General features: G+C 28.0%; 1 protein-coding gene across 2 annotated transcripts; it reads left to right on the top strand.

Annotated features, from left to right (window-relative positions):
• Positions 1 to 867: 867 nt before the first annotated feature.
• LOC121116407 (facilitated trehalose transporter Tret1) lies at positions 868 to 14284 on the top strand. 2 transcript variants are annotated; one of them, XM_040710664.2, is made up of 6 exons: positions 868 to 1179; positions 6419 to 6532; positions 6598 to 7040; positions 7091 to 7310; positions 9135 to 9451; positions 13868 to 14284. In XM_040710664.2, exons 2-6 carry the CDS (start codon positions 6481 to 6483, stop codon positions 14111 to 14113), a joined length of 1278 nt encoding a protein of 425 aa, XP_040566598.1. In that variant the 5' UTR covers positions 868 to 1179; positions 6419 to 6480; the 3' UTR covers positions 14114 to 14284. The 2 variants fall into 2 exon arrangements, with proteins under 2 accessions (XP_040566598.1, XP_040566596.1); XM_040710662.2 differs by having other exon boundaries at positions 869 to 1179; positions 6397 to 6532.
• Positions 14285 to 26075: the final 11791 nt, after the last annotated feature.

The raw sequence follows: 26075 nt of genomic DNA, 5'->3' as shown, positions 1-26075 counted from the left end.
TATGCAAAAAGACAAACAAATAGAGAGAAAAACATTACTTTGTCCACGGAGGTAATAAGTGATTTTAATAGCTGTTGATCATAACTGATTTCCACATCCCAAAGAATGTTTCGAGACTTATAAACTGTAACAAAATATTATGGACAACTTATACCAAATACAAACTAATTGAGTGTTAATCTCGTGAGCCATTACTAGATGAAATTTATTTGCCAATATATTTTTTTGCCTGAAATCTAATTTACCCTAATGTGACCAATCAAAACGAAATACACACTGAACTAATGTGTGTATTTGTTCAAATTTTAAGACACAATAGCAATGAACCCATTTAGTGTATTAATTAAACATTCTAAAACAAGTAATGTAAAAATCCGGACGCATTGTGAGGCTCACAATGGCAAATGCTCCTCTTGTGCCTCTTATATAGAATATAATTAAGAACGACGTAGAATTCAGATTTAAAATGTGTATAACTATACAAGAAACGCACCCTCGACTAGTAGAATAGTTATGAAATGAACGAAGGAATTTCATTAAAACAAACATTGAATAAATGTTTTAGGGAATTAAAAGATCTTTATTTTTTAATTGTTAATAAGATGACATAAAATAAATAGATCACTAAAAAAGAGTATATACATTAGCTCTATGTTGATCAAAAAAGCCGGAGAAACAAAGAATGTGTGTTGGACGATTATAATATTCTTTGAACAAACACCCTGTGTATATTTTATCTAGGACTAATAGGGATGGCACTGCTACAATGAGAATTGCTACAATAATAATAAATTATTATGAGTGTCATTCTCTATAGAGATTCTTCGGTCATTCCATATACAAAATGTCAAAGATAAGTTGGGCGGGGGTGGGGTGGGTGGCCTGTTTATTAAATAATGAGTACTTTTTCAAATGATGCTATGTAGTTAATTTTACAAGCAAGGCATAAATACATAGTACATATGCGGTGGAAGATTAAAAACAAAAATATGTATGTGCTTATAGTCCTTAACTCGAATTTCACCCCCTTGAATGAGAAAATAGATTATGAAAAGTTTGTTCCATTGTCATGACAACGATTTGGGAATAGATTAAACATTTTTGATTACCTTTTACAACCAAGGAGGAAGAAGAAGTATGGAAGCAACGATTGATGGGAATAAACCAGGAAGGAATCAGGTACAGAGCATTTTGACAAATTATATATATTCTTATTTTTGAAATAACTCACTAAATAATATTTGTTCTAATGGACTAAGATATCCATAAAGTATAAATACGTAAATGAAACTATGTATATCAGCTATTGCTTAAACATGGTAGTCTTTGTGTTTTTCCTTATTTTATTTTTGCACACATTGTGTCATACAAAGGATTTTGCATTTTATGCCGTGTAGGGATGTAAATACATAAGTAGGAACAATGGATTGATGATAAAATATGATTTTTGACATTATCGAGCTATATTATCACAGATTTAAAATAATAGAAATAGTATTCTGTTACTCAACGCATACAAAATCAAATTGCAATTGATTTTTTTTCCACGTAATTTTGAATCTATAATAACAAAGTATTGTCTACTTATAATGTGTAGCTGTGTAATATCCATTAGAAGAAAAGGTAATGCATTTTTTTTTTTGGCATCCAACATACTACAAATGTAACTACATCCCGGAAATATTATTATAAATATAACTTATTCCTATAGTGTTAAATTAGGGATAATTAACCATTTTTATGCACCCATAACTACACTATTTTTAAAATGAAATTATATAAAGGTGGACCCCAAAAATAGTTCTGATCTTACTTTAAGTCTTTCCTAAGCTTGACACAACCATTATAAGATTTTTGGATGATTTTAGTATGTAATTGAGAGAATATATTTTTAGATATCCCCGAACAATATTTCAATATGTTGAATTGAGAAATCACTTAGTCATTGTCTAATGATCACATAAATTACCAAATAGCCAATCATATCGGAAAGTTTTAGCCACTAACCTTGTTTCTATTTTATATGAACCAATCAAAATAACTTCTTCCTTAAGACACTTTCAAAGTTTATAATTGAATTTTTTTATCATTTGTGAGTTTATTCATATAGAGTTTAATTAGTGATCATTAATTATAAGAATGTTTTATGTACTCATAGTTACATGAGTCGTTATGAATAATAATTAATTATATGCAGATGAGTTTGCTAGACTCCAAACGATTATAATTTTGTATACAGTTCTCTAAATTTTATTAGTATTTGTTAACTATCAACATGACTGCAAAATAGTATTAAGCTTTTTAAGGATTGATAGAAGCAAAATGGAACATGAACCCTAATTAATTATAATTTGAAAATGACTAGACAACACTGGTTTAGAATTAAATGTTTCTTATGAGAACATTTAAAAAAAAATTGTAGAAGCAAAATAAGATCTACATATATTTGTATATTAATGACATAACTATTTATACTATGTAACTATCTTTAGAAGACTCCTTATGAAGAAAATGTCCTACTGTACATTTCAATATTGTTACATCATTACATACATTGATATAAGTCCTAAACAAAAAGAGTCATGAATTTGTTTACTTTTGTTCAGAATAACATGGATTCAGTAGTTGTAATTCAATAATTAAAATTGCATCTTTATCATAAAGCAGAGATCAGTAAATTAAATAATACATTTTCAAAAATATGGTATGAACCAAGGTCAATAGAAATACAAGGTTATACCATTGCGCGTATACGACTGATGTTTGACTTTCACCAATTTTTTTTTAAATATTGACGTCATAGTGTATAAGTGGTTGCGTGTTTTGTCATAATCTGTCTTTTTTTTGCACCGCAGTCAATACAATACATCAAATTGAAAATTCTAATATAGTGGCATCATGGACTTTGATTTGTTGCGTGTTTTGTCAAACACTGTATGTCTTACCTAACAGTCGGTACGATACATTAAATTGAAAATTCTAGCCAGCCCGATTACATGATGGTCTAACCTTGTATTTCTGTTAACCTTGGTATGTTCCAAATCAATTGATAGTATTACTTGAAAAATCAATAATAAGTTTCTTTTATTTCAAATAAGGTATTTGATACTTTTTTTCAGATATTTTTATTATTTTTTGTTATGGTAAATTTGAGCTAATTTTTAGAACAAAATTAAATCATTTATCACATCAAAAATATAATGTTAGTTTCACAAATATGTTTGCTTTTAATATAAAAAAATTTAGAAAAAGCACTATAGAATTTAATAAATCTATTATTTTTATTTGTGGTTATTATTTCATGGATCAATAACGCTTAGTTTTTATCTATTTGAGAGCAAATGGGATTTATTAAAACACATATAAGTAAATTATCTTTCATTTTGTAAACAATATTTGCTTTTTATAGGATCAGCATTTAACATTTAATTGAGTTACATATCCATCGTGGTTCATAGAAATGGGGATACACTGAATATAGTGATCCTGATTTATATACCAATATTACAATATGAAAAAAGAATATAATATACACGGGAGCACTGTATATAATGAATGAAATATCACAGATGTTTAGTTCAACTCATATAAAAAAAGAAAAAACCACGGAAAGTACATTATATCAAGGTTAATAGAAATACAAGGTTATAATTTAACCCGTGCACGACTGATGTTTGATTTCCACCACGCTTTTTAATATTGACGTCATAGAGTATGATTGGTTGTGTGTTTTGTTAAAATCTGTCTTTCTTACCCAATAGTCGGTACGATACATCAAATTAAAAATCTAGGAATAGTGACGTCATATACTATGATTGGTTGCATATTTTGTCATAATCTGTCTTTCTTACCCTGCAGTCGGTACGATACATCAAATTGATAGTTTCTAGCAAGCCTGATTACATGATGGTCTAACTTTGTATTTCTATAAGCCTTAGTTTTTATTAAATTTAAAGAAAGAACGTAACTTGAAATGAGGTCATCAAATCATATTTATTTTTACTTCAATCTGTTATTTCTATTATTGAGTATAGAATTTCTAACTTCTAAGTATTGAGTGAGTAGTTACGCGCAGGGCTGCGGGGTTGGTACATAAAATGCACGACTCCAACTCTGAAAGACATAATTATTTTTTTATAATTTGTTTTATTGCTAATATAATAAGTAATATTGAGTCATACTTTAAATATAGATTTAATTTATAGCTATAGATAGTTACTAGTTATACGCAGTAAATAATTGTGCTATGTATAAAGAAAATATTTTGAATATAAGATATTTAACAAGATGAACAAGAAATGTAATGGATCAAAATGTATCTATTGCTAATGCATTCATAAGTTTCGAAAAATAATTTATGTATTCCGAGGAACGACAATACACTAAACATCTCACTCCGACGTTACACTTTTCTCTAATGACATTGCCTATTCACAAGACTAAGTAATGAACTAGCACGGCTAGTGGCTATGCTCTACCCAACATAATAATTATGACTTTAGTGTTGTTTGAAAATTGTGATTGCATGGACTATAAAGCACGTTGCAATTTGTTCATTCAACTAATAAATTAGTTAACTCAATAAGTTTCATAAATTTATAGTGCTATCTATAATTTAGAAATTATAATTTAATCATTTAGAAAATAACTTTTCGACTTCTCAATGTAAGCCTTAGATTATAAATAATTTTTGTTTACATAAATTATATTAATTTGTGTAGCCAGAGTCCAATTCGGTACAAATTTCCCAGCTCTGACTCTACAGCCCTGGTTACGTGTGATTGTGCTCCTGAAAAACGGCGACAAGGCCAGTTACTATCTCTATGTCATAATAATTTCATATGGTAAAACCGTACTATCAGATATATAAAAGTTAGGAACTGCTTGAAAAAGGTTATACAAACATTTGACGATATGGATTACATAAAATTGATTATTTTTTTTTTAAAAAATCTACAAAATGGATGACAAAAATCTTTGATTTTGGCAAAAGTATGAATTGTACTAACAAATTAACTTGGAAAAATCTAGAGTTGATTTCCTGGAATAATAAAGACTTTAACTTTAAAATATTTACTTTGAACGTTATTTCTTGTTCTTTTCTCCTCATCAGTGGTCTGAGTGTTCATTGCTTGAATTAGAATTGTTTGTTTTTTTTAATTCTGAGAAAAATTCCTAACAATTATAGAATAATAATTTTATAGCGGGGAAGAATTGTTTTACTAGCAACTAATTTCATTTAAAAAAAAAATCAAAAATCAACAACTATTCTCAAAAAATTAAATTTTCTCATAAAAAAATTAAAAAATCAACAGTTGTTCACAAAAAATTAAATTTTTTCAAAAAAATTCGATAATCCATAGTTATTCTCAAGAAATTGAATTGTTTGGAAAAAAATATCAAATATTAAATTTTCTTGTAAAAAGCATAAGTTATTTTATTTATTATTATTTTTTTTTTTGTAGGGGAGGGGGGTACGGCCCCTCCATCCCACCCCTTACGGACACCCCTAACAATAAATTATGTTCTACGATTATTTTTTAATTGAAAAAAAATATTTCTCAACCACTTATATCCAAAAATTAAGAAAACAGTCAACCAGAATAAAATTTGTAAAATTAATCATTTGCACTTATTTCCCAATGGTATTTTCAAACATAAGTAACTTCTATGTATGTATTTTTGAGATACCTGTCAATTTATTTCTTCTATCTTCCTTATTCATGGTCTGACCGTTGGTTGGTTGTGCATTAATTAGGTGATGTTATACCAATTATAATTATCAACTATTAAATAAGGAATATTTTCACAGTTGGAGAAAAGAACGCTTTGTACAAGTGAATTTTACAACGAGATCGGTCCAGATCGAAGTATAACCAAATAAGTGAAAATTAAACACTTCTCTAGCCTATCTAGGATTTCTTTACCCAAACCCAACTACTTTAACATATAATTTTGGAACTATTTTCTTGCATTTTTTTTTGTTTTTTTCATAAAAAGTTGAGATACAAAAAAAAAAAGATGAAAGATTGCCACGTAATTTTCCAACTTTTTTTAAACATATCCATTTTTATGGAATCTTAAAAGATTCTGCATTTAACTTCAAGAAGTTTTGCTCCGTAAAAAAATATTTTTTTTTTTCGTTTTCTTACTCCTAATTTTGCAAAAAATTATGAGATATGTGCCAAAAAGCATACTAAAAAATCTGTTAAAATACAAAAAAACTCATTACTGACTCTAAATGAACGCGTTCAGTTTGTAAAAAATTAAAGTATTATTTACATGTTTTACTAAATAAAAGACAATTTCAGAATCCATGATATTCTAATTTATTTGGTTATTCTATCTTGATTAAAACATATTTTTTACTGATAATAATTCTTTTTTAATTTGAAGTTCATAGCTGCATTTCTTACAGCTGCTCTTGGATCTACAAGCATAGGAGCAGTCTTTGGTTTCAGTGCCATTTTGTTACCCCAAATGGAAGTTGAATTTCAACTTGATAGTAAATCGGAAGAAGCTTCTTGGATTGGTAACTCCGTTTCATATTATTTTAAGGAAAAAAATCTATAATCAATATTATGTTTTCACCATTAGCAAGTATAATTAATCTTGGACAAATATTTGGAGCACTATTTTTTGGAGCTATTTCAGGCCTGATAGGGCGTCGAATGACATTAGTTTTTCAATCCATTCCTTTAGTACTTGGATGGCTTCTAATTGGTATATCTGATGGAAATTTCGTGATTATAATTTTCGGACGTATTTTGGGTGGAATTGGTCTTATATCCACTGTTAGTCAAATGTATCTAGTAGAAATTGCAGATTCAAATAACAGAGGACAATTTGGTGCTCTTGGTGCCGTATTCGTGAGTGTTGGAATAACAAAAGTGTATATTCTAGGAGCTCTATTAAACTGGAGAACGGTTTGCCTCATTTGTGGAGTGCAACCGGTTCTGTATATATTGGTATTATTATTCTACCTCCCTGAAACTCCACTCTATCTAGCATCCAAAGACAAGTTTCAGAAAACGGAGAAAGTATGTAAATAATTTAAAAAATAAATGACTATAATTAGGATCCCCAACAGGTTTTAAAATGGTTAAGAGGTCCCAAGTACGATATATGTACGGAGTTGGAAGGATTAAAGTCAGCAGAAAAAAATGATAACGAAAGATATTTGGATAAGCTTCGGAAGTTTTCCAAGCCATCAGCATATAATCCTATGATTGTTCTTACAGTCTTATTTGCACTTCAGCAATGGACCGGAAGTTACGCAGTCATTTTTTATTCCGTTAATATTTTTAAAGGTAACAAAATATACACATACGAGGGGGATCTGAAAAGCTTACAGCCTCAACGTGAAGATTGCAGCACATGCAAATAAAAGCTAATCACATCTATTTAACTTCTATTGGCAGTTACTCACCAAAGTTTCAGCCATTTTGGATGCCCATTTGCTACGTAAAAGTCGTTTGAGTGAGTTGATCAAAGTGTTTTTGTGAAAATGGATGAAATCGAGATTCGAATTGTTAAGCAATATTTCGTTTTCCAACATGGCTAAAACTTTGGTGAGTAACTGTCAAAAGATGCTACATGGATGTGACTAGTTGTTTCAGCTATTTTGGAGTGCAAATATATAATAACGGCTCATAACTCGATTTTGTTCACTTTAACACTCCGATCAACTAACTCAAACAACTGTAACATAACAACTCCGCGTCCAAAATGGAAGAAACTTTAGGGGGTCAATGTCAACAGATGATGCATAGCAAGATTATAAAAATACAAGGTTAGACCATCATGCATTCGGTCATCCTAGACTTTTCAATTTGATGTATCCTACCGACTGCTGGGCAAGACACACAGATTGTGACAAAACACGTAACCAATCATATTATTTGATGTATCGTACTGACTCCTGGACAAGAGAGATAGATTTTGACAAAAAATTCAACCAATCATATGCTATGACGTCACTATAAAAAAGTGTGCTGGAAATCAAACATCTTTCGTAGACGCGTAATGGAATAACCTTATATTTCTAGTAACTAGATATATGCGACTAGCTTTTATAAATGAGTGCTGCCATCTACACGTTGAAGTAGGAAACGTTTTAGACCACCCTCATAAACCCTTATTATACCCAAAATAAGATCTTTCTGGACTAGGGCTATATCAAATGAGCAACGTTGTACCCTGTACAGGTTCAACTGTTGTATTGGTTCCAGCCCTGGTTCATTTATTTAACCGTTACAGTTCAGTTTTCTCGGTTCTGGTCAAGCCATCAATTTCTCCGATTATATTTTTTTGGGCAATAAATTTTGTCCTAATATATTTTTATGATTTTCGAGAAAAGACATTTCCCAATTAGTTTTACTGACACCTATAACGAATATTATCAGTTCAACTTATTTTTGTTTCAATTACAGCAGTTCAAGAACCTAAACCTCAGAAAACGCTACAAAGGTAAAACCATGATAATATGAGAGGGAAGGCTAACACCTTATTTTGTTTTACTGACTGAAATATAAGTTGTAAGTTTGATTCTGTATAATACCAGGTCTGAACCAAAAGTATATTCCGAGGAAAATTATTTGTTGAGATAGAGGCGATAAGGTGTATTTACAATTACAATATTTATAACTATGATTTAGAATGTAATGTAGAATTTAAAAAAGGGATTGAATATTTTTTTGCAGTTTTTGTCAAATAGTGATAAAATCATAAAAGTTTATTAATGAGAGTTAAAAATCTTATTTTTCAAATAAAGTGAGTAACTAGCCTGGCAAACTTAATTTAAATGTTATTTAATATTTTCGGAACAAATTGTCAAACAAAAACACGAAACCTCATTATTGTTATTTAAAGACTTAATGATGGTGTTTATATAGAATAACGAATTGATTCGTTAAGGATCCTTCTAATAATAAAATATACCCTTTTGTAAGTTAAATGAAGATATTATTTAGTATTGATATATAAAATATGCAACAGCATTTTGCTTTGTAGGGTCCATTTCAGTACATACATCAGTGACAATGATGATTAGTAATATTTAAGTTGTGTATGACAGAAAAGTCTGGAAGTTAACCCACTACCATGAGTTGTAAATGTCTTTGATTACATTGTAGATGTTGGAATATCAGGGAATGGTCTCGAATATATTCCTAGTATTCTGGTTGGATTTATTCGGATAATTGGAACAATCATAGGCACAATTTTATTGAAGAAGCTGGGTCGAAGAACTTTACTCATTATTTCATCAGGGATTGCAGGCGTTATTCTCTGTCTCCTAGCACTCACCTTATATTTCATGTCGATCAAAAATGTTGAAGATAAATGGATGCTTCTATTACCAGCATTGGAAGTCATTATGTATATCCTTGCCTATGGTATAGGATTAGGAATTGTTCCATGGATTCTAATAGGAGAGCTCTGTACCACAGAGGTAAGTCTTTTAATGACTAGATCCATTTAACAGAGGGTTCTCAAATTTTGGTACTGCAGCTAGATAAGTAGAACACAAAAACAAAATTTTAGCAAATTTGGTTAACGTTTACCTCTAACACAATTGCAATTTCTAAACGTGTATTGAGCAAAACTTTTTTATAATGGGTTTAATAAAAGACATATTCCGAACTAACATATTTCTATAATAAAATAACGATTATCTTGTTTAATTTTTTTTTTTTTTTTTGCCTCGTCTGATTCTGACGATGATTTATAATTTAAATTTATTTTATATTAAAAGGATAATTTATACGAAAAAAGGACGAAAGGTTTTATTTATGTACTGAAGTTTAATAATATCTATTGACTATTATATTTCATAAACGGTCTAGGCGCAATCACTTATTACTTTCTACAATCAAGGAAATTAGAGTCCAAAAAAAATTATAATCCTTCCTTGTTCATATAAATTTTTATTGAAATACAACTTTTTAAAATAACACACCAATTTTTGTTTCTTGCTTTAAACGTGTTTAAAAATTTTAATATTTCTATTGGTAAACTTTAACCAAATTCACTAAAATTTGGAGGTTGTGTTCGACTTACATAAAAAAACAGTACCAAAATTCGGTTCTGCTGATTCTGACAAGAAATTCTAATTTTGGGGACAACTGCATCAATCTAATGTATAATTAAGAATAATCAGGTGCGTTGTAAAATTTAAGCTTATTTTATATGTACCCATATTCAGAAATTTAGTCTAGCTACGCATACATTTTCATCTTTAGTATTTGTATAAATATTGTAGAATCGAATGTATCTCTAAAAACTTACTGTATATGCTTACAATATATATTACAAATTAACATATAAAATTTGAAAATAATTGAAAATGGACATGTTTCATTTTTTTTTTTTTTACCTCAAAATATTGACCTTATGGATAGAAACTTATTTGTTGGTTTATACAATCAAATGCAACAAAAGGATACAACAATTATCTATTAAATGGTTTTTAAAGTGGATCAATATCTTCAGAAACACTTAAAATACGACGATATCAAAATAGGGTCGGTGGCCTTTGAAGACAAATCTTTTAAAGCCTCTAGATCCTGAATCTGAGGATAAAAAAGGTTGAAATAGTGGATGCTTGAGTTTTTAACTAATATTAAAATATGTGCCAAATTTGAAATAAAATTGAAGATGGTATTTTGGCAAAATATATATAAATTTTTTTTTGATTGATTTCACTTGACCCGTACAAAAGTACAGAAGACCAAAAAATTTGTTCAATGCTACGTCCCATGGGCTTAGTTAACTCATTAAAACATTAATACCGATGTAATGTAAAAACATCACAGTTTTCAAACTAGTTTAAACATTAAATTTCTCCATAGATATATTTTTGTTTGATATCGATGCTCATAATGATCCAAAGGACATTTTTTTTATTTTTCTTTAGATATAAAGTACTTTGGAAATTAATATTTGTAGCTTTATTCATAAGATTTAAGTAAATAGCGAAAGATTACTTTTTTGTACATACTTTTATTTTATTTTCCTACATTTTCAAATATTTTTTTTTCTTTATTTAAATTGGAGAAATAACATCAAAATGTCCACCTCCCCTCATATTTACGATACTATCTAATTAAGGGGTTCAAATATGGTTTTTATACTAACGGAAACCATCTTGGAAATGTACGAGGGTGATCTGAAAAGTCTACAACCTCAATGACAACATGGCAACACTCGTAAATAAGAGATAATCACATCTAAAGGACTTGAGTCCTTTAGTCCAATCTGTCTAGTAGGTCTGTTGGCAGTTACTCAGCAAAGTTTCACCCATTTTGGACTTGGTATTTTTGTGAATATGGACGAAATCGGTATTGATCCAGTTCCATGTCAATTTTTTTACTGGAAAAGAGAAAAAAAAGGACTTTTTTTAGTAAAGGATTCTCAACACTACCCCTACCATGGAATTCTAGACACATGTAAAGATAGGACAGATCCACATTTATCGGATCTGGGTCGGTTCCAATCTTTAGACCAAAATACTTGTGTAAATTTTGTGTTCTCAAATTTTCTGATCCAGATCCAAGGCTAAAATTCGACGGATACTTGTCTCGAATTTTATAGGCATTTTACCCAAAGCTCAGACTTAAATAAAATAGGAGTATGATTATGATTATATTTTTAATGATTACTTATTCTGAAACAATAAATAACGAATATTATTACTATGAGACACGCTAATTCGTTGTTTTTTTTAAATTTTTAAATAATAATATTGCACAATTCATAATCTTAATTGTATCTTGCAAATATAAAAGGTCCTAAATCAGTTCGTAGACAGCCAATTCTTCCAAATATAGAATTATTATTTTAGTGTTTATGTACAATACATGGTGTTACCTCGCTAACGCAAAAATACACAGTATATTGTGGTCAGCTGTCAATGTTTTTACTCCTTTTCTCCTAATCAGTGTACTGAATTTTGATTGGTTGAATTATAATTAGTTTTTTTTTTCAATTATGAACAATTCTAAGCAAATATTGACCAATAGATCCACAGTTGAGAAAAATTGGCCTACTTCTAAATGATTTTTAATCCTTTTTTCTGTTTCTCTTCGGGAGAAAAGTTGTGTGATACAATAAAAGTAACGACGTGTGAGATAACGTCTTATAGAATAATCACGCAATTCAACTGTTTTTGTATATGTCTCTCCAATCACCGAGCAAGATAAATGGAGTGTATTTTCGATATAGATTCAAAAAATATTTATAACTAGGATTTAGTATTATGCAATAATTGTATTAGGCTTTTATAATTCGGAAAATCCCTTAGATCTTTTTTATGACCTTAAAGTTTGGGTACGTCAAGCTGGTTCGGGTTTCGGATATTTTGAATAATACCAGTTTAACTATATTTTATCCGATTACTTTGGATCAGTGTTCAATCCCTAGAAACATTGAATAATTATGCAGTCAGTTTAGCTGGTTTTTCTATATTTCTCCTTTGAGAGGAATTGAGTTAATAATGATGTTTACTCTTTTTCGACTAATCACTCCTCTTGTGTTCCCCTCATGTGGGAATAAACATTTAACATGATTACTCTAGATCTTTATAATTCCATCTCCCTACCAACTGTACTTATTCTATAGATTAATGATATTGAAGTTTGATATGCAGAAACCTAAGTATGTTAAGAAGCTAAAATATATAAAGTTAATTACTGATTAAAATTATTGATATTGTTTTAATTAATCTTTTTTTATCAACTTTTTATAATACTACGTAGTATCTATGTATTGAAGTATCATAATGTATGTATGTAGATTAAAAACCTTCATAAGGCCTTGAAAGTTTCTTATCTAGGAGTAAATTGTTTGTCTTTAAAATTTACGATCCCTTAGATGAAGTTTTTTTTTAAAGCTGTAATTACTTTGCAATACTAAGAGATGAATAAAAAAATTAATGGATCATCAAAGTCATGTTTTTAGCACAAATGGTTAATATAATATCTAGAAGGGAGGTTAAGTGGTCAGTAAATGACACCTTCATTAACCTTTTGTTAGTGCACTGGGATGTTATACACCCTGTGATTAATTAAAATGATTTTAATTACTTTAAATCTATATTTTATGACCCATCTTTTTCAATGAGCTCTTCAAACATTGAATCTTATTATATTTATTTATTTTGATAATGCCTTGTTTAGGATTAATTTGTATATATATTAGCTAGCGATTTTAAATCGAGGTTTAGTAAATTTAATTAACAGTTTTGCTTTAAAAAAATTCCTTCGTTTTTCGGTTTAATTTCTTGGACTTTTCTATATTTATGTTGATATTTAAGGGTGTAAAATGGATGGAATGGTTTGAAAAATAAATAATTTATTTTATATGTTAATTAATATAATCATTTAATTGTTTATTATGTCATTAAATACGAATTATTTTGGGGTTTATTTCTTACCCAGTTCAAAAACTTCGTTATAAAAGGTTGTTCAAGAACAAATAGTTAATCCGAAGGAATTGAGTCCTTTAGGTTAATAAACTATTTTTGTAGTGTTTATGATCTACAACACGTTTAATAAGAATCTCTTTGCTGATTCTTATGGAAGTAAACTTAGCAGAATTCATATTTTTTAAGACAGTGGCGGTACATAGGTGTAAATACTTATGTAGTCTTCACAACTATTCTTATTATTTTAAAGGTAAATGTACTTTCATTTGTACATAGTCTCAGTAATAATTTATTAAAACAAATCAAAGAATACTAATGAGTTTGTTTTTTTTCTTTAAACGAAGGGAAATAGATTTCAATTTTCTACTTGTTGCATACGAAATTTGAAGGCCAAAATTGTAACATTTTAACTATGTTTAAGTTACATTATCTTTATTTTTTCAGTTAAAGGGAGTTATATCTGGAATTGCAACTTGTTCTTGCTACCTAAATATATTCATCACTGTCAAACTCTTTCCACAAAGCATTCTCAGCATAGGAAGTCATGGAACATTCCTTGTCTTTGCAGTCTTTTGCCTCGCTTCCATTATCTTTGCAGTTTTGAAAGTACCGGAGACTAAAGGAAAATCTATGCAAGAAATTCAGGCTTATTTCAACCATGCAGTACATGATTCTGGAGAATGCTCCTAAGGATGGAATGGTATAAGAAGATTCAATGCGGAGAAGGATGTCACCATAATATTTACGTGTATATTGAAAGAACTTTCTAGATTTTTTTTAGAAAAGTGAAAAAATTTCCAGTTTAAATTGTTAGTTATATATCCCTTAGTTTATTTTTGAATAAAAAGTATTGATAACTTATACTTAGACTGATAGAGTGGTACGTATTTTCGAGAAAATAAGGCTTCAAGTAGTAAAAGTGAATAATTATTAATTGAATTACGAAATTGTTTTAACTTGTAATCATATTTTGTTAAAATAAGGCTTCCAATAAATCAAATTTATTGGAGCATTTATTTTTAAAATCATAACTTCCTCTCTTGATTACTCGATATTATAGAGTTACAACTGTATAGACTGTTTTCAATTTAAAGACATAGAATAGGTATTATATATTTTTAATTGAGCCAAATTTTATATTGAAACACATATTATGTACAATATGCACTTTAACACTGAAAATGAATTGAAGTTAGTTCAGAATTTAATCAAACTTTTGGGGAAAAAATAGCAGTCGAATAATTTTTGAAGCATTTTTGTCTCCAAGAAATTGGTTGTTAACTTTAAAAAAATACGGTCAAAAGTAAGTGGTTTTTACTGCATTTGAATCCATGTTACTTTTATAGAAAATTGATTTCATTTCGCTCATTTGTAAAAATGGCCTTGGGCACATATTGTGTAAGTGTGCATTTTTAATGTATGTTTAATGAGATAGCTTGATTTAAAAGGAAAATATAAATTAGACATATTTTATGTCATTGAAATTATAACTGTTTAACGGTTAAACTCTCTTTGAATAAAACAATAATTATTTTTTAGAATAGGTAAGATATGAGCTCTTAAAGTTTCAATTAACTGCTGTATAAACTTCATTGATGTGAGAAAATTGTTTTGCACTTTCAGGAAGCATAAAAAAGGGTATGTTCCATTTTCATTTAAGTTTTCTTTAGTTTATGTCTAGTTATGAAAGTAATGAATAATAGGCATGTTTTAAAAAAAAAGTAAACAAAAAATTTACTAGGTAACCCGGCCAATTTGAAGATTTTTTTTAGAAGAGATGAGCTACAATCTGCTATGACCAAAGAGAGAAGGAAATAGGCAAGAATTGCTCTGACGTCGATCACCCCCCAATTCTACTCCGAGTCCGACAAGGACTTAAAATTGTAACTCAACCATAAACCCTCAAGGTTACTCACTCACCATCCAGTATTGGCCCACACGAATGTTCAATCAGGGTTTGAATATAACTCAATCTATTTAGGAAAGGAAGTTCACTGCTTAGAAATTAAATAATAATGGCAACTGCTAGAGGAACAAAAATTCATTCTTCAGATTACCAATTCCAACAAAAAAATAGGCCAGCAAAAAAATTAACGCGATTAACATCACTGTTTATGCCTCACGGACCACAATCATCATCCAGGTGGATCTTACAAACAAATTATTTTACGGATAGTTTATTGCAAAATTATTGAAATTGTATTAGTGTAAGTTTTTTTTTTGTTATTAAATCAAATTAATTCAAAGATTAACATTAAAAGAATTACAAATCATCTACAATAAAAAAAAAAAAGATACACGAATTCACCTTAAACCTATGTGAGAGATTTGTTTTTAATTGTTATAATTAAATAGTATGATGTGCGTCTGGAGGATTTTTTTCGCAAAAGTTTAAGTAGATAAATTTTTATACACCAAACAAAAAAAGTATACGTTCTGTCATTTTAATTTGGTAATTATAATATTGATTGGATTGTAGTCCAACCTGTTAAATATCAAAATCAATGATTGTATTTATAAAGTTTCGTAGTGGAAATCATTGCGAATGAGTCTCTATTGGCAATTTTCAATGGATTAATAATGTACTTATTTTGGCAGCAGGGGATTAGATCTCCTCCATGCATAAACATATTGCAATTCTTCTTCTTGTTTTGCTTGTAGAACCTACAAATGACTCTCATGATTTAAATTGCATACGTAATGAACTCAAGCTGAGGACTTGTAATGTGAGGATAGGAGGGGGTTAATGGTATAGCTGGAGAAAGAGGTGTCGAATTATATTAGGGTAAATTTAATTCTTAATGCACAGAAAGTATCCTTTGATTATTATATGAATGGTTCATTGTTCACAGTTTGAAGTAAAGGAGATTCTAACTCCGAATGACCGACATCATTACAAATTGATAAGGTTTCTATTATATATGATATTTTATGAGCATTAGACTGTCTCATTTTGGATCAATATTTTTTCCCTCATGCAAAAAGATATTTTCTTTTGGAAATAATAAAAAATGGACTTGGGCAATGCTTGTACCCTTTACGGTCATTTATGGCGTGGTAAATCAGGGGCTTGGTTTTAGATTTTTATTTTTTTAAATACAAAAAACTTATCAAAAAAAATTTGAAAAATTAAATTTTAATTGTTAAATTTTTTGAAAAAAATTTCAAAAAAATTTTGTATTGAAAATTTTTCAAAAATCCATAGCAATTCTCAAAAATTAATTTTTTCGGAAAACAATTTCATAAATTCATAGCTATCCTCAAAAAATTAAATTTTTTGGAAAACAATTTCAAATATTAAATTTTTTGAAAAAATCTCAAAAGTTTTAGTTTTTTTGAAAAATTCAAAATTGTTTGGAAATAAATTTGAAAAATTAAATTTTTATTAAACTTTTTGGAAATAAATTTGAAAAATTACATATTTATTAAACTTTTTGGAAATAATTTGAAAAATTAAATTTTTATTTTAATTGTTAAATTTTTTGAAAAAAAACTTCAAAATAATTTTGTATTGAAAATTTTTGTCCAAAATTCTCAAAAATTAATTTTTAGGAAAATAATTTCACAAATTCATAGCTATCCACAAAAAATTAAATTTTTGGAAAACTTTTTTAAATTTTTTGGAAAACAATTTCAAATATTAAATTTTTTGAAAAAATCTCAAAAGTTCTTAGTTTTTTTTGAAAAAATCTCAAAAGTTTTTAAAAAAATTCTTGTTTGGAAATAAATTTGAAAAATTACATTTTTATTAAACTTTTTGGAAATAAATTTGAAAAATTAAATTTTTATTAAACTTTTTGGAAATAAATTTGAAAAATCTATATACACTTACAAATTAGCGAACTTAATAAGATTCATAAATTAATAGTACTTAATAGCTTTAAATTATAACCATTTAGAAAATAGCATTACGAATACTCAATATAAACCTTAGATTATAATTTTCTGACTCCTGAACCCGACTACACCAAAAATGGAACCAACTCCAACTCTGAAGCCAAGCTAGAAAATGCAATTTTAATTTGAAACTAGAATGAGCACTCGGTAGAGAGTAAACCTCCACCTAAAATAATTTTCCCTACAAATAAACAACAGACGACACTAATTTGAGTGATGAATCTCAATTTGTGTTGTGCGGCTTAGACCTCTCAAAATTTAATTTGATATATGTATCCCAATTTGGGGGAAAACTAAGGTTAACTTTGCGAATTTATCATTTTATGTGACCTCGAAATTGTTACTCTTACCTCTTACTGTTAACATATATAAAATTCCTACAAAGTTTCATCAAAATCAATCTGTAACTTATTCCATTATCCTACTTACAAACAAACCAAGGTGAAAACTAGGGTTTAATTTTTCTGTATTACTTCTCAGTATCTGTAATAAAACTGACAAGCCGTAAATCCCTGAGCACAGCTTAGACCTATTAAATGATTAAAAACAAGATGAAAATTATTTTTACTGATGAAGCAAATACTAAGTAATTAATAAAAAAATTTGAAGTCATAGAGCATCATATTCGGGACGGTAAAAGACGCTTAAAAATGGTTAATTTGATCATAAAATCTCATTTTTCAAATTAAAATAATCTTAGTTTAGCTAAAAATGACCCAAAAGGTCTCAAACTTTACAAATATCCAATTGTAAATGGTCCCCAGCACAAAAGGTCTTTGTTCTGAGTGAAAAAAAATATTAACTGGAATACGGGACAGTCTAATTAAAAGTGAAAAAATCGTTTGTATTTGGGCATGTTTAATAATAAAAAAAATCGAAAATCATCATTGTAACCCTGACGAAACACCAGCTAAAAGATAGACACGATTTACATTACTAATATTATACATTATAATAACTATTAACTAAGAATTCCACGCTGTCTTGTGTTACGTAATTACTACTTTGAAAAACGCATCCTTTTTTCTTAATTATCCGTCACACAATAGTTCTTTAGTTAGTGTTAATGTTTTGCGGTCAAAAGCAAATATATATTAATTATGTAATATTTAGATTCAGTAACCCTCAAAATAATTAACATTATTTTATTTCAGTCATTTGTTAGATATTTATTTGTATAAATTGAGTGCAAATTGAGTAAAAATGAGTCAGCAAAAAAAAGTGATAAAGACCTTTAATTCACAATAACTGAATGAATGAGCATTCTGTGCTAATTTTAAATCCCTTTGATGTTTCAAATATTACCAATATAATCTGGGAAAACTCGTTCCACGGTGAAAAATTGATAGGATTAATGAAGCAAAGTGAATTAATAATATAAAAATATATATAACATTATAATCTGAGTATAGATTAAATTTTATTTTTAATTATTAATTTTTTAGCTACATGGTTGAAGATTTGACCCAGATTTCACTGCCAAAACTGTGAAAAAAATATTTAAGGTTGAAAATAAACATTAAGAATGGTCTTTTCAAGGCTAAAAATGTCTGTGAATTTTGATTTTTCAGTTTTAGTCCTGTATTTTGTGTTGTTTTGTTCAGAAAATTGATTTTTGTGACCATTTCTTTTTCCAAAATGATAGTTTTTTGTGTGAATTTAAAAAAAATCAGAGTTATTGTAGATCTATAGAATCAACAATCTACATTTTAAAAAAACCATTATTTATGTTTAAATGAGAAATAGTGGTCAGGACTTTTAAATAAAACTGTTTGTTACTTTGTTTCTTCCATAACTTTTGTGTAAAGGTCGTTGAGAAAATATTACTCAAGTGACAAATTGAATAAAAAATTCACGCTTTTTGATCAATTCCTGGTTTTAAGTAGCCATATCTACTGATAAAAAAGAACTACAGACTCGATTTACATATAATTTTATTGAAAATTTAATAAGCTTTCAATTGATACCTAATTTATAATATTTCTTGTACGGCAACATTAAAAAAATATATATATCGCGCCTACTCCCTAATTTTATTGACGTATGAAAAAAATACTGTCGGTAGTTAAAATGGATGGTATATAAAAACGTTAGGAGCCAAATACTTGAAATTTGATCACTTGTACCTGAGATAGTATATTTTAGACTTTTGTATTTATTTTTCTCCTACCAGTTGTAGTATTTGCGATTTTTTTTTTTACGACTTTTGCATTTAAAATTTTATCCACAATTTTTCATTACGAGAGGCTTTAACCAAAATATGGAATGAGTGATTTTCGTAAAAACTTAATAGATTATGCCCAAAATATACTTCTTTATGAAAAGAATACCCAATTTGAGCCAAACTACTTAATACTTCAAGAATTATTATTCTTACGAAGCAACAGAAACTCGATTTTTGATCAAAATATCCATATCTCGGAACGCATGATATTGTGCAATCATATGATCAGAAGGTACTAGATATTAACTAAATCAAGGTCCAGTTTGTCACAAAGCAACTACAAGCTCTCAAAACCACAGATATTTGACTAATTGATTCATTTGTAGATCTTGAAAATGTTGAATAGATATTATTATTTCCGACAGATTTGACATACGGAAACAAAAATGAGTATATCTAAAAAACCATTGAATATTTTGTAGTTCTGATTTTTAGATTTGAAGTGTACATAAGATTTTGGTTTAGAAAACATATATTACTCATTAGAATTCAAAACTTGATATTTTCTCAATTTTGGTAGTGAAACCAGGCTCGAATGCCAAACCATGTCGTATACGGAAGTTTGAAATGCATATAGGATTTTATAAAACTTTTTTAGCTACTCTGGATTTGCTGAATCCTGGAATTTTAAATACATGGAAGTCTATTGATGTTATTCTGTTTTTTCTTATACTTTATACATTAAAGTTCTTAGTGGATAATGTGTATTTAGAATCATTTTTGGTTGATAATTACTACGTTTTGTTGTATTCCTTTTTATTTCATTCTAATATTTATAAAAGGTATATTTAATTAGTATATTAATCAGATTGTTCCAATTATTTCTGTTCAGTCACTCATTTGTTAATTTATTTCCGTTTAGTTTTTTCTACGAATGCACACCCACATAATCCATTTTGTCCAATTTTAGATGACTAACGAAAAATAATATTCATCTAGAACTTCATGTTCATTTTGCAGTACAAAATATGACGTTACTTAATGATTTCACTCAATGAGTTAATGGAGGCTGCGTAGTTAGTTATAAAATAACTCATGATATCTTTAGCGTCCCTTCGCAGACAAAAAGTAGCCAATTAAATATCTATAAAAAATGATCAAGTGATTGTAGCCGAAATTACATTATTGCCTAGTTATTGATGTTTTTGTTTATTATAATGTTTGATTGTCTTTCACCAAATGACCAATGGAAAATCTATTCAGAGCCGTCACTCGAAAAAAGGATTCTACATATTAAACTTTATGCCATTTGCTCAGCCAGGCGTCGTCACATATTTCTTAACGGAGTGGCGTGGAATAACACTCTCGACTATAATATACTTATACCAGTAAAATTAGTCAACTTTATTGGCAGATACGTGATTTAATAATTTAATATTAACATATGACGACATAAATTCAGTACATTCAGGGTATGAATTCTTTGTTGCCTATAAGTTGTAATACAAATTAAGGGCATCCGCAGGATTATATATATATACATTTTTTTTTTTTTTTTTTTTTTTTTTAAATTTTTTGGGATAAAAATTTGTTAAATTAGATTTGAGAATTAACAAAAATACAAAATTGAAAATAAAAAACATTTCACACAAAATTAAATTTTTTGAAAAAAAGTATCCAAATTCAAGACTATTCACAAAAATTAAATTTTTTGATAAAAATTTCAAATATAAAATTTTGTGATAAAAATTTCAAATATTAAATTTTTTGATAAAAACTTTATATATTAAATTTGTGATAAAAATTTTAAATACTAAATTTTTGATAAAAATTTCAATTATTAAATTATTTGATAAAAATTATAAGTATGTAACTTTTTGATAAAAATTTCAAATATTTAACTTTTTGATAAAAATTTCAAATATTTAATTTTTTGGAAATTTTTAAAAATCTACATTATTCAGATAAAAATTAATTTTTTTGAATTTTCTTTCAAAAAATCATATCAATTCACAAAAAATTTCAAATAATATTTTTTTTTCAAAACATAATTTCAAAAATCACATCAATTCACATAAAATTTTATTTTTTTTAAATTTCAAAAATCCATAATTATGCATAAAAAATTTCAAATATTTTTTTTTTTTTGATAAAAAAACATTGAAAAATTAAATTTCAAATAATAAATTTTATAATTTATTAATTAATTTGGGGAGGGCAACATCCCTTCAGCATACACCCAGCGGACGCCCTTGCCAATATTTATTTAAATGAAATTTGTTTTTTTATTTACTTTATACTTGTATATGACATTATCTGATCCAGCCACCCAATATATGTACAAGTAACTGTTTTAATTTTATAATAGATCTTTATGGTTTTTTCTTTACTATATTATTACATTTCCTTATTTACTCTCCCTCTCTTGTTTTCAAAGTATAGGCCTCAGTTTGCACACCCGCTTTTAAAGTCCGCTCTCCGTTTCTCTAGTACTCCCTAGGAAGAACAATAATTATTAATAACTATTGATTATATGTATCCAACTTTAGATCAATATAACATTAATCAAAGACTAATTCATTTTTAAAATCGATTCTAATATTTGTGATGTTTTAAAACCCCGAATGACGAGTAAATAGTTTTTGACAAAAATTAAAATCTCGTATAATGGATTTTTCGTCTTAATTACTTGCCTATTATAAGTTTTCAACTATATTCTACCTTTAAAAATTGTCGGCCTTTTTCAATATCTTTAAGTGATTTGAAAATGAGTATCATTTCTCTATTATTAAGGATATTAATGATATACACTCTTTTATAAACAAAAAAATGCCGATGGCATTTTCATAATGATTTTTGTCTTCCATATTGGTTCATCATCAATATTACATCAAGATAATAAATGATGTTTCAATTAGCTAAGATCGAATATATTAGGAAAAATATCCCCCCTCCACAAAAAAAAAAAATAATAATAATTAATAATCATAATTTTGTAATTCAAATCACAGATTCTAAGTAACAGAACTGAAACTCATACTTGCTTCATATTTAAGCCTCATTTAACTACGACTTCAGACACGACTCGGATATTAAGTGAAAAAACTCGAAACTTAATGGATATTCGAAGTTATTAAATACTTTAGTCCTCGTTACCTTAATTGTATCTTACAGTTTAGTCTCTAGAGGTCTCAGTGGCTACACTTACCTACAAACGTTCCTTGTTTAATTAAATTAGTTGTACAATGGGCATGTTAAAAAAAGAAACCAAAAAACAACATGATAACCCTAACAATTTGATAAATGTGTCCGTGGAGAGAAAGACTAATGCTGATGACGTTTCGTTAGATCAGCTAAAATCGAATGTGACAAGAGAGGAAGGAGAAAAGGGTATAAACAAGGCTATTTGCTAGAATTACTTCGATGTCGATCACCAATTCTACTCTGAGTCCAACAAGGACTTACCATTATAACTCTGCGACAAATACTAAGAGCACACACGAACTTTCAAACAGGTATGCATAAAATTCAATCTATTTAAGAAGGATGTTTACTACTCAGGAATTAAATAATAATGATAACTGATAAGGAAAAGAAAATTTCTTCTTTAACCTATCAAATACAAATTTATAGGCCAGTTAAAAACTACACCGATTTACATCATTGTTCATTAGTTATATTTTATATAAAAAATACTTTCTTTACATGTTCGATATTTAATTAATACGACTTCATTATAATTTTTTTAGATCAAAAGTAGGTATATGATATACATCGGAGAGCACTATAGACAGTGGACCTTATATATCTACTCGATTCTACATTCGAAACAATTTCTAGATTTCATCAACGAGGATACATTACTATTTTGTAGATCAAAAATCCTTTATTTTCATTCATACAGAAAAACTTTGCATGGGGTCATGAGCTATTTTAAGGTATATTAGTTTTTTTTTGGTTTTTTTTTAAAGCAATCAAGATTTTTGAGGTAAAATAATATAACTTTCTAAATGATAATATTATTTAGAATGTTAATTACTTGTAGATTCAAAATTGTATTTCAAGTACAAGAAAAATAAACTAAAAAAGAGTCTTCTTTTTAATTTATTTGTATTGCGCCCCGAACAACGTATTGTCAAAATACTTTGTGGTGAATATATGTATAATCAACATTAATCATTATTTTACAGAAGTTATTTATAATAGACATTATTCTAACCTATAAAAAATTTGTAAGCTTTTTTTCTAGAAGAAAAAGAAAAAATAACGTAAAAAAATATTTATCTGTCCTTTCTGAAAATGTAAAAAATACAAGGATCATCAAATTTTCCTATCTTTTTTTCTTTTCTTTTTTTTTGCTCAACAAGACAATTTTAGAAAAAAAAAATATTTTGACATACTTTTGATAGGTTAGAAAAATGTCTATCAAAACTATTTCATGTAAATAATAACTAAAAAATATTTTTAGTATCTATATTCACTGAGTAAAGAGTTTTGCCTTTTTTCACAAATTGATCGAGATATGCGGCCTAAAGATGACCGCATAAGACAATGCAATTTTGTGTAGGTAATTTGCGTACTGTAAGGTAGCTTTTCCACTCTACTCTTAATCAAAATTCGAAAAAAGTTTAAAGTTCAAACTGGTCTAATGTACGCAACACATGAAAAATATAAATTGTGTCGATTACTTTCCACACACAAAAAAAGGCATCATGACCTATCTCAATTCAATTGATATTATAAATGAATTTTGATTCCTTGGTCTAAGTTGACGCAACATTCATTAGGTGAAGAAATGCATTTTTTTTAAAAAAAGATTGTAAATTGCATTTTAGAAGAATTGAATTGCCAAAGAGACTCGTAATAAATAAATGTTGCCAATAGACTCCCAATTAAAAATTATATTTACATAAGTACAGCTAAGAATGATTCTTCAACACCAAAACACGAAAAACGATTACCTCGTATAGTGAATCTCAACAAACAAATAAACACAAAATTATAGTTATGTTAATCATCTTTAAAATGTTTGTATATTTCGTAGGTACCTATAGTAAATAGTATAAACAAAAAAACAAGATAATTTGCATTCTCGATCCGTTCAAAAGTATGTACGAATATGAATGAAGGAAGTTCAAGCTGGAGGAAATTGAAATCATTGCAAAATTACTGTAATTTGCATATATGCAGAGTATGTAAATATATTTTAAAATCTAGTTTATATTCAAATTAATAGGGTTCAAACGACCATAAACTTAGTTTGTATGGTTCATGTGTTAGATTCACAAGATCTAATCCTCATTCTTTTCTTATCTAATTCTGCAATTTTTAGTATAAATATGATTCTGTTGGATGTCAGTTTTAATTATTTGAACTCGAATAATAGTTAATCAACTTTACAAAAGACGACCATTTTCTGAAAGTTACTTGACAAATGGTTTTTTTTTGTATTACAAAATTTCATTTTAATTGAACTTGAAACATACCTGTGATGATGAGTTAAATTTCTAATATTACTACAAAGAAATGTAAAAAACAAAAGACTTATAATAAAAAGAGTTGAATAAGACAATTTTTTTAAATATTTGCAGTTAAGTTATTTTTCTGCGTGACTACTGGATCTAAGAAAAAACCATGTAGCAAAGAAGCTAAGCACTTCATATTAAAAAGAATAGGGGGTACATTTATATTGGGTTGTAAATTTAAGTATTTTTTAGCGTGCAATTTTTGCTGTTGTTGGCAACTTGACCGAGCTCTTTCATTCTTGAGGAGATAACCTTTCAGTTTTAAGTAACTACGTGTGAGTATGTTCATAAAAAATTTAGATTAAAAGTGAGGATAAGTTAGGGAATTGTCTTCTATATTAATAAACCAAAGTTTGGCTGTTTGTCAAGACAAATAACTCTGAGCATTGCTTAGCACTACAGCTGTTATGTCTAAAAAATCTTTGTTAATTCTGTAAACAATAAATTATACTATAAGGACTAAAAAAAATTCCAATGATCCTATTTTTCTCGTACATACATAATAGAACCTAAACAAAATTAAAAGTAAAAATCTAGTGAATTCATAAGGATTTTGAGCAAGGGAGAGTGGAGGTAGTTGAACCACGGGGTTATTTGTCATTCTTCAATTTCAAGCAAGTTTCTATAAGCTGTCCTCCTGCACTTTCGTATAATAACTGCATTATCCACATTTCTTTAAGGGTGATGAGTGCATCCAATCTTAAGACACATTTTCTGAATTTACAACCTTCTGGTCATTTTTTTCATGTTGATTGATTTTTGATCAAATTCTTAAGCCTTTTTATACAAACCAAAAGATAATGATTGGTGGTTGATTTAAAAGTTACATGGAGCTAATTGATTAAGTATTCAATGGTATATTAGTGTTTAAAGTCAAAGAATATCTACGGGGTATGTGTTACGATTAAATTATATTATTTAAAGATAGTCATTACTGCACTAACTTCCCACATCGTTGGGACAAGTTGGCTTATAAAATTGTGGGCATTAAATTCAAATGACTCAAGTCCATAACCCTATTGATATTATTTTTTGTATATTATTTAATTATTTATTTACTTCAAGC

The sequence above is a fragment of the Lepeophtheirus salmonis genome, chromosome 4, assembly GCF_016086655.4.
Source record: "Lepeophtheirus salmonis chromosome 4, UVic_Lsal_1.4, whole genome shotgun sequence".
Taxonomy (NCBI): domain Eukaryota; kingdom Metazoa; phylum Arthropoda; class Copepoda; order Siphonostomatoida; family Caligidae; genus Lepeophtheirus; species Lepeophtheirus salmonis.
The sequence above is the reverse complement of the archived record's forward strand: the minus strand, read 5'-3'. Positions and strand labels throughout refer to the sequence as shown.

What these genes read in the sequence shown, in the direction of transcription:
- LOC121116407 (XM_040710662.2), top strand. Translation starts at nt 1,138, where the DNA reads ATGGAAGCAACGATTGATGGGAATAAACCAGGAAGGAATCAG. An exon ending in ATAAACCAGGAAGGAATCAG is followed by an intron (nt 1,180 to 6,396) that starts GTACAGAGCATT and finishes TTTAATTTGAAG; the next exon opens with TTCATAGCTGCATTTCTTAC. An exon ending in GGAAGAAGCTTCTTGGATTG is followed by an intron (nt 6,533 to 6,597) that starts GTAACTCCGTTT and finishes TTTCACCATTAG; the next exon opens with CAAGTATAATTAATCTTGGA.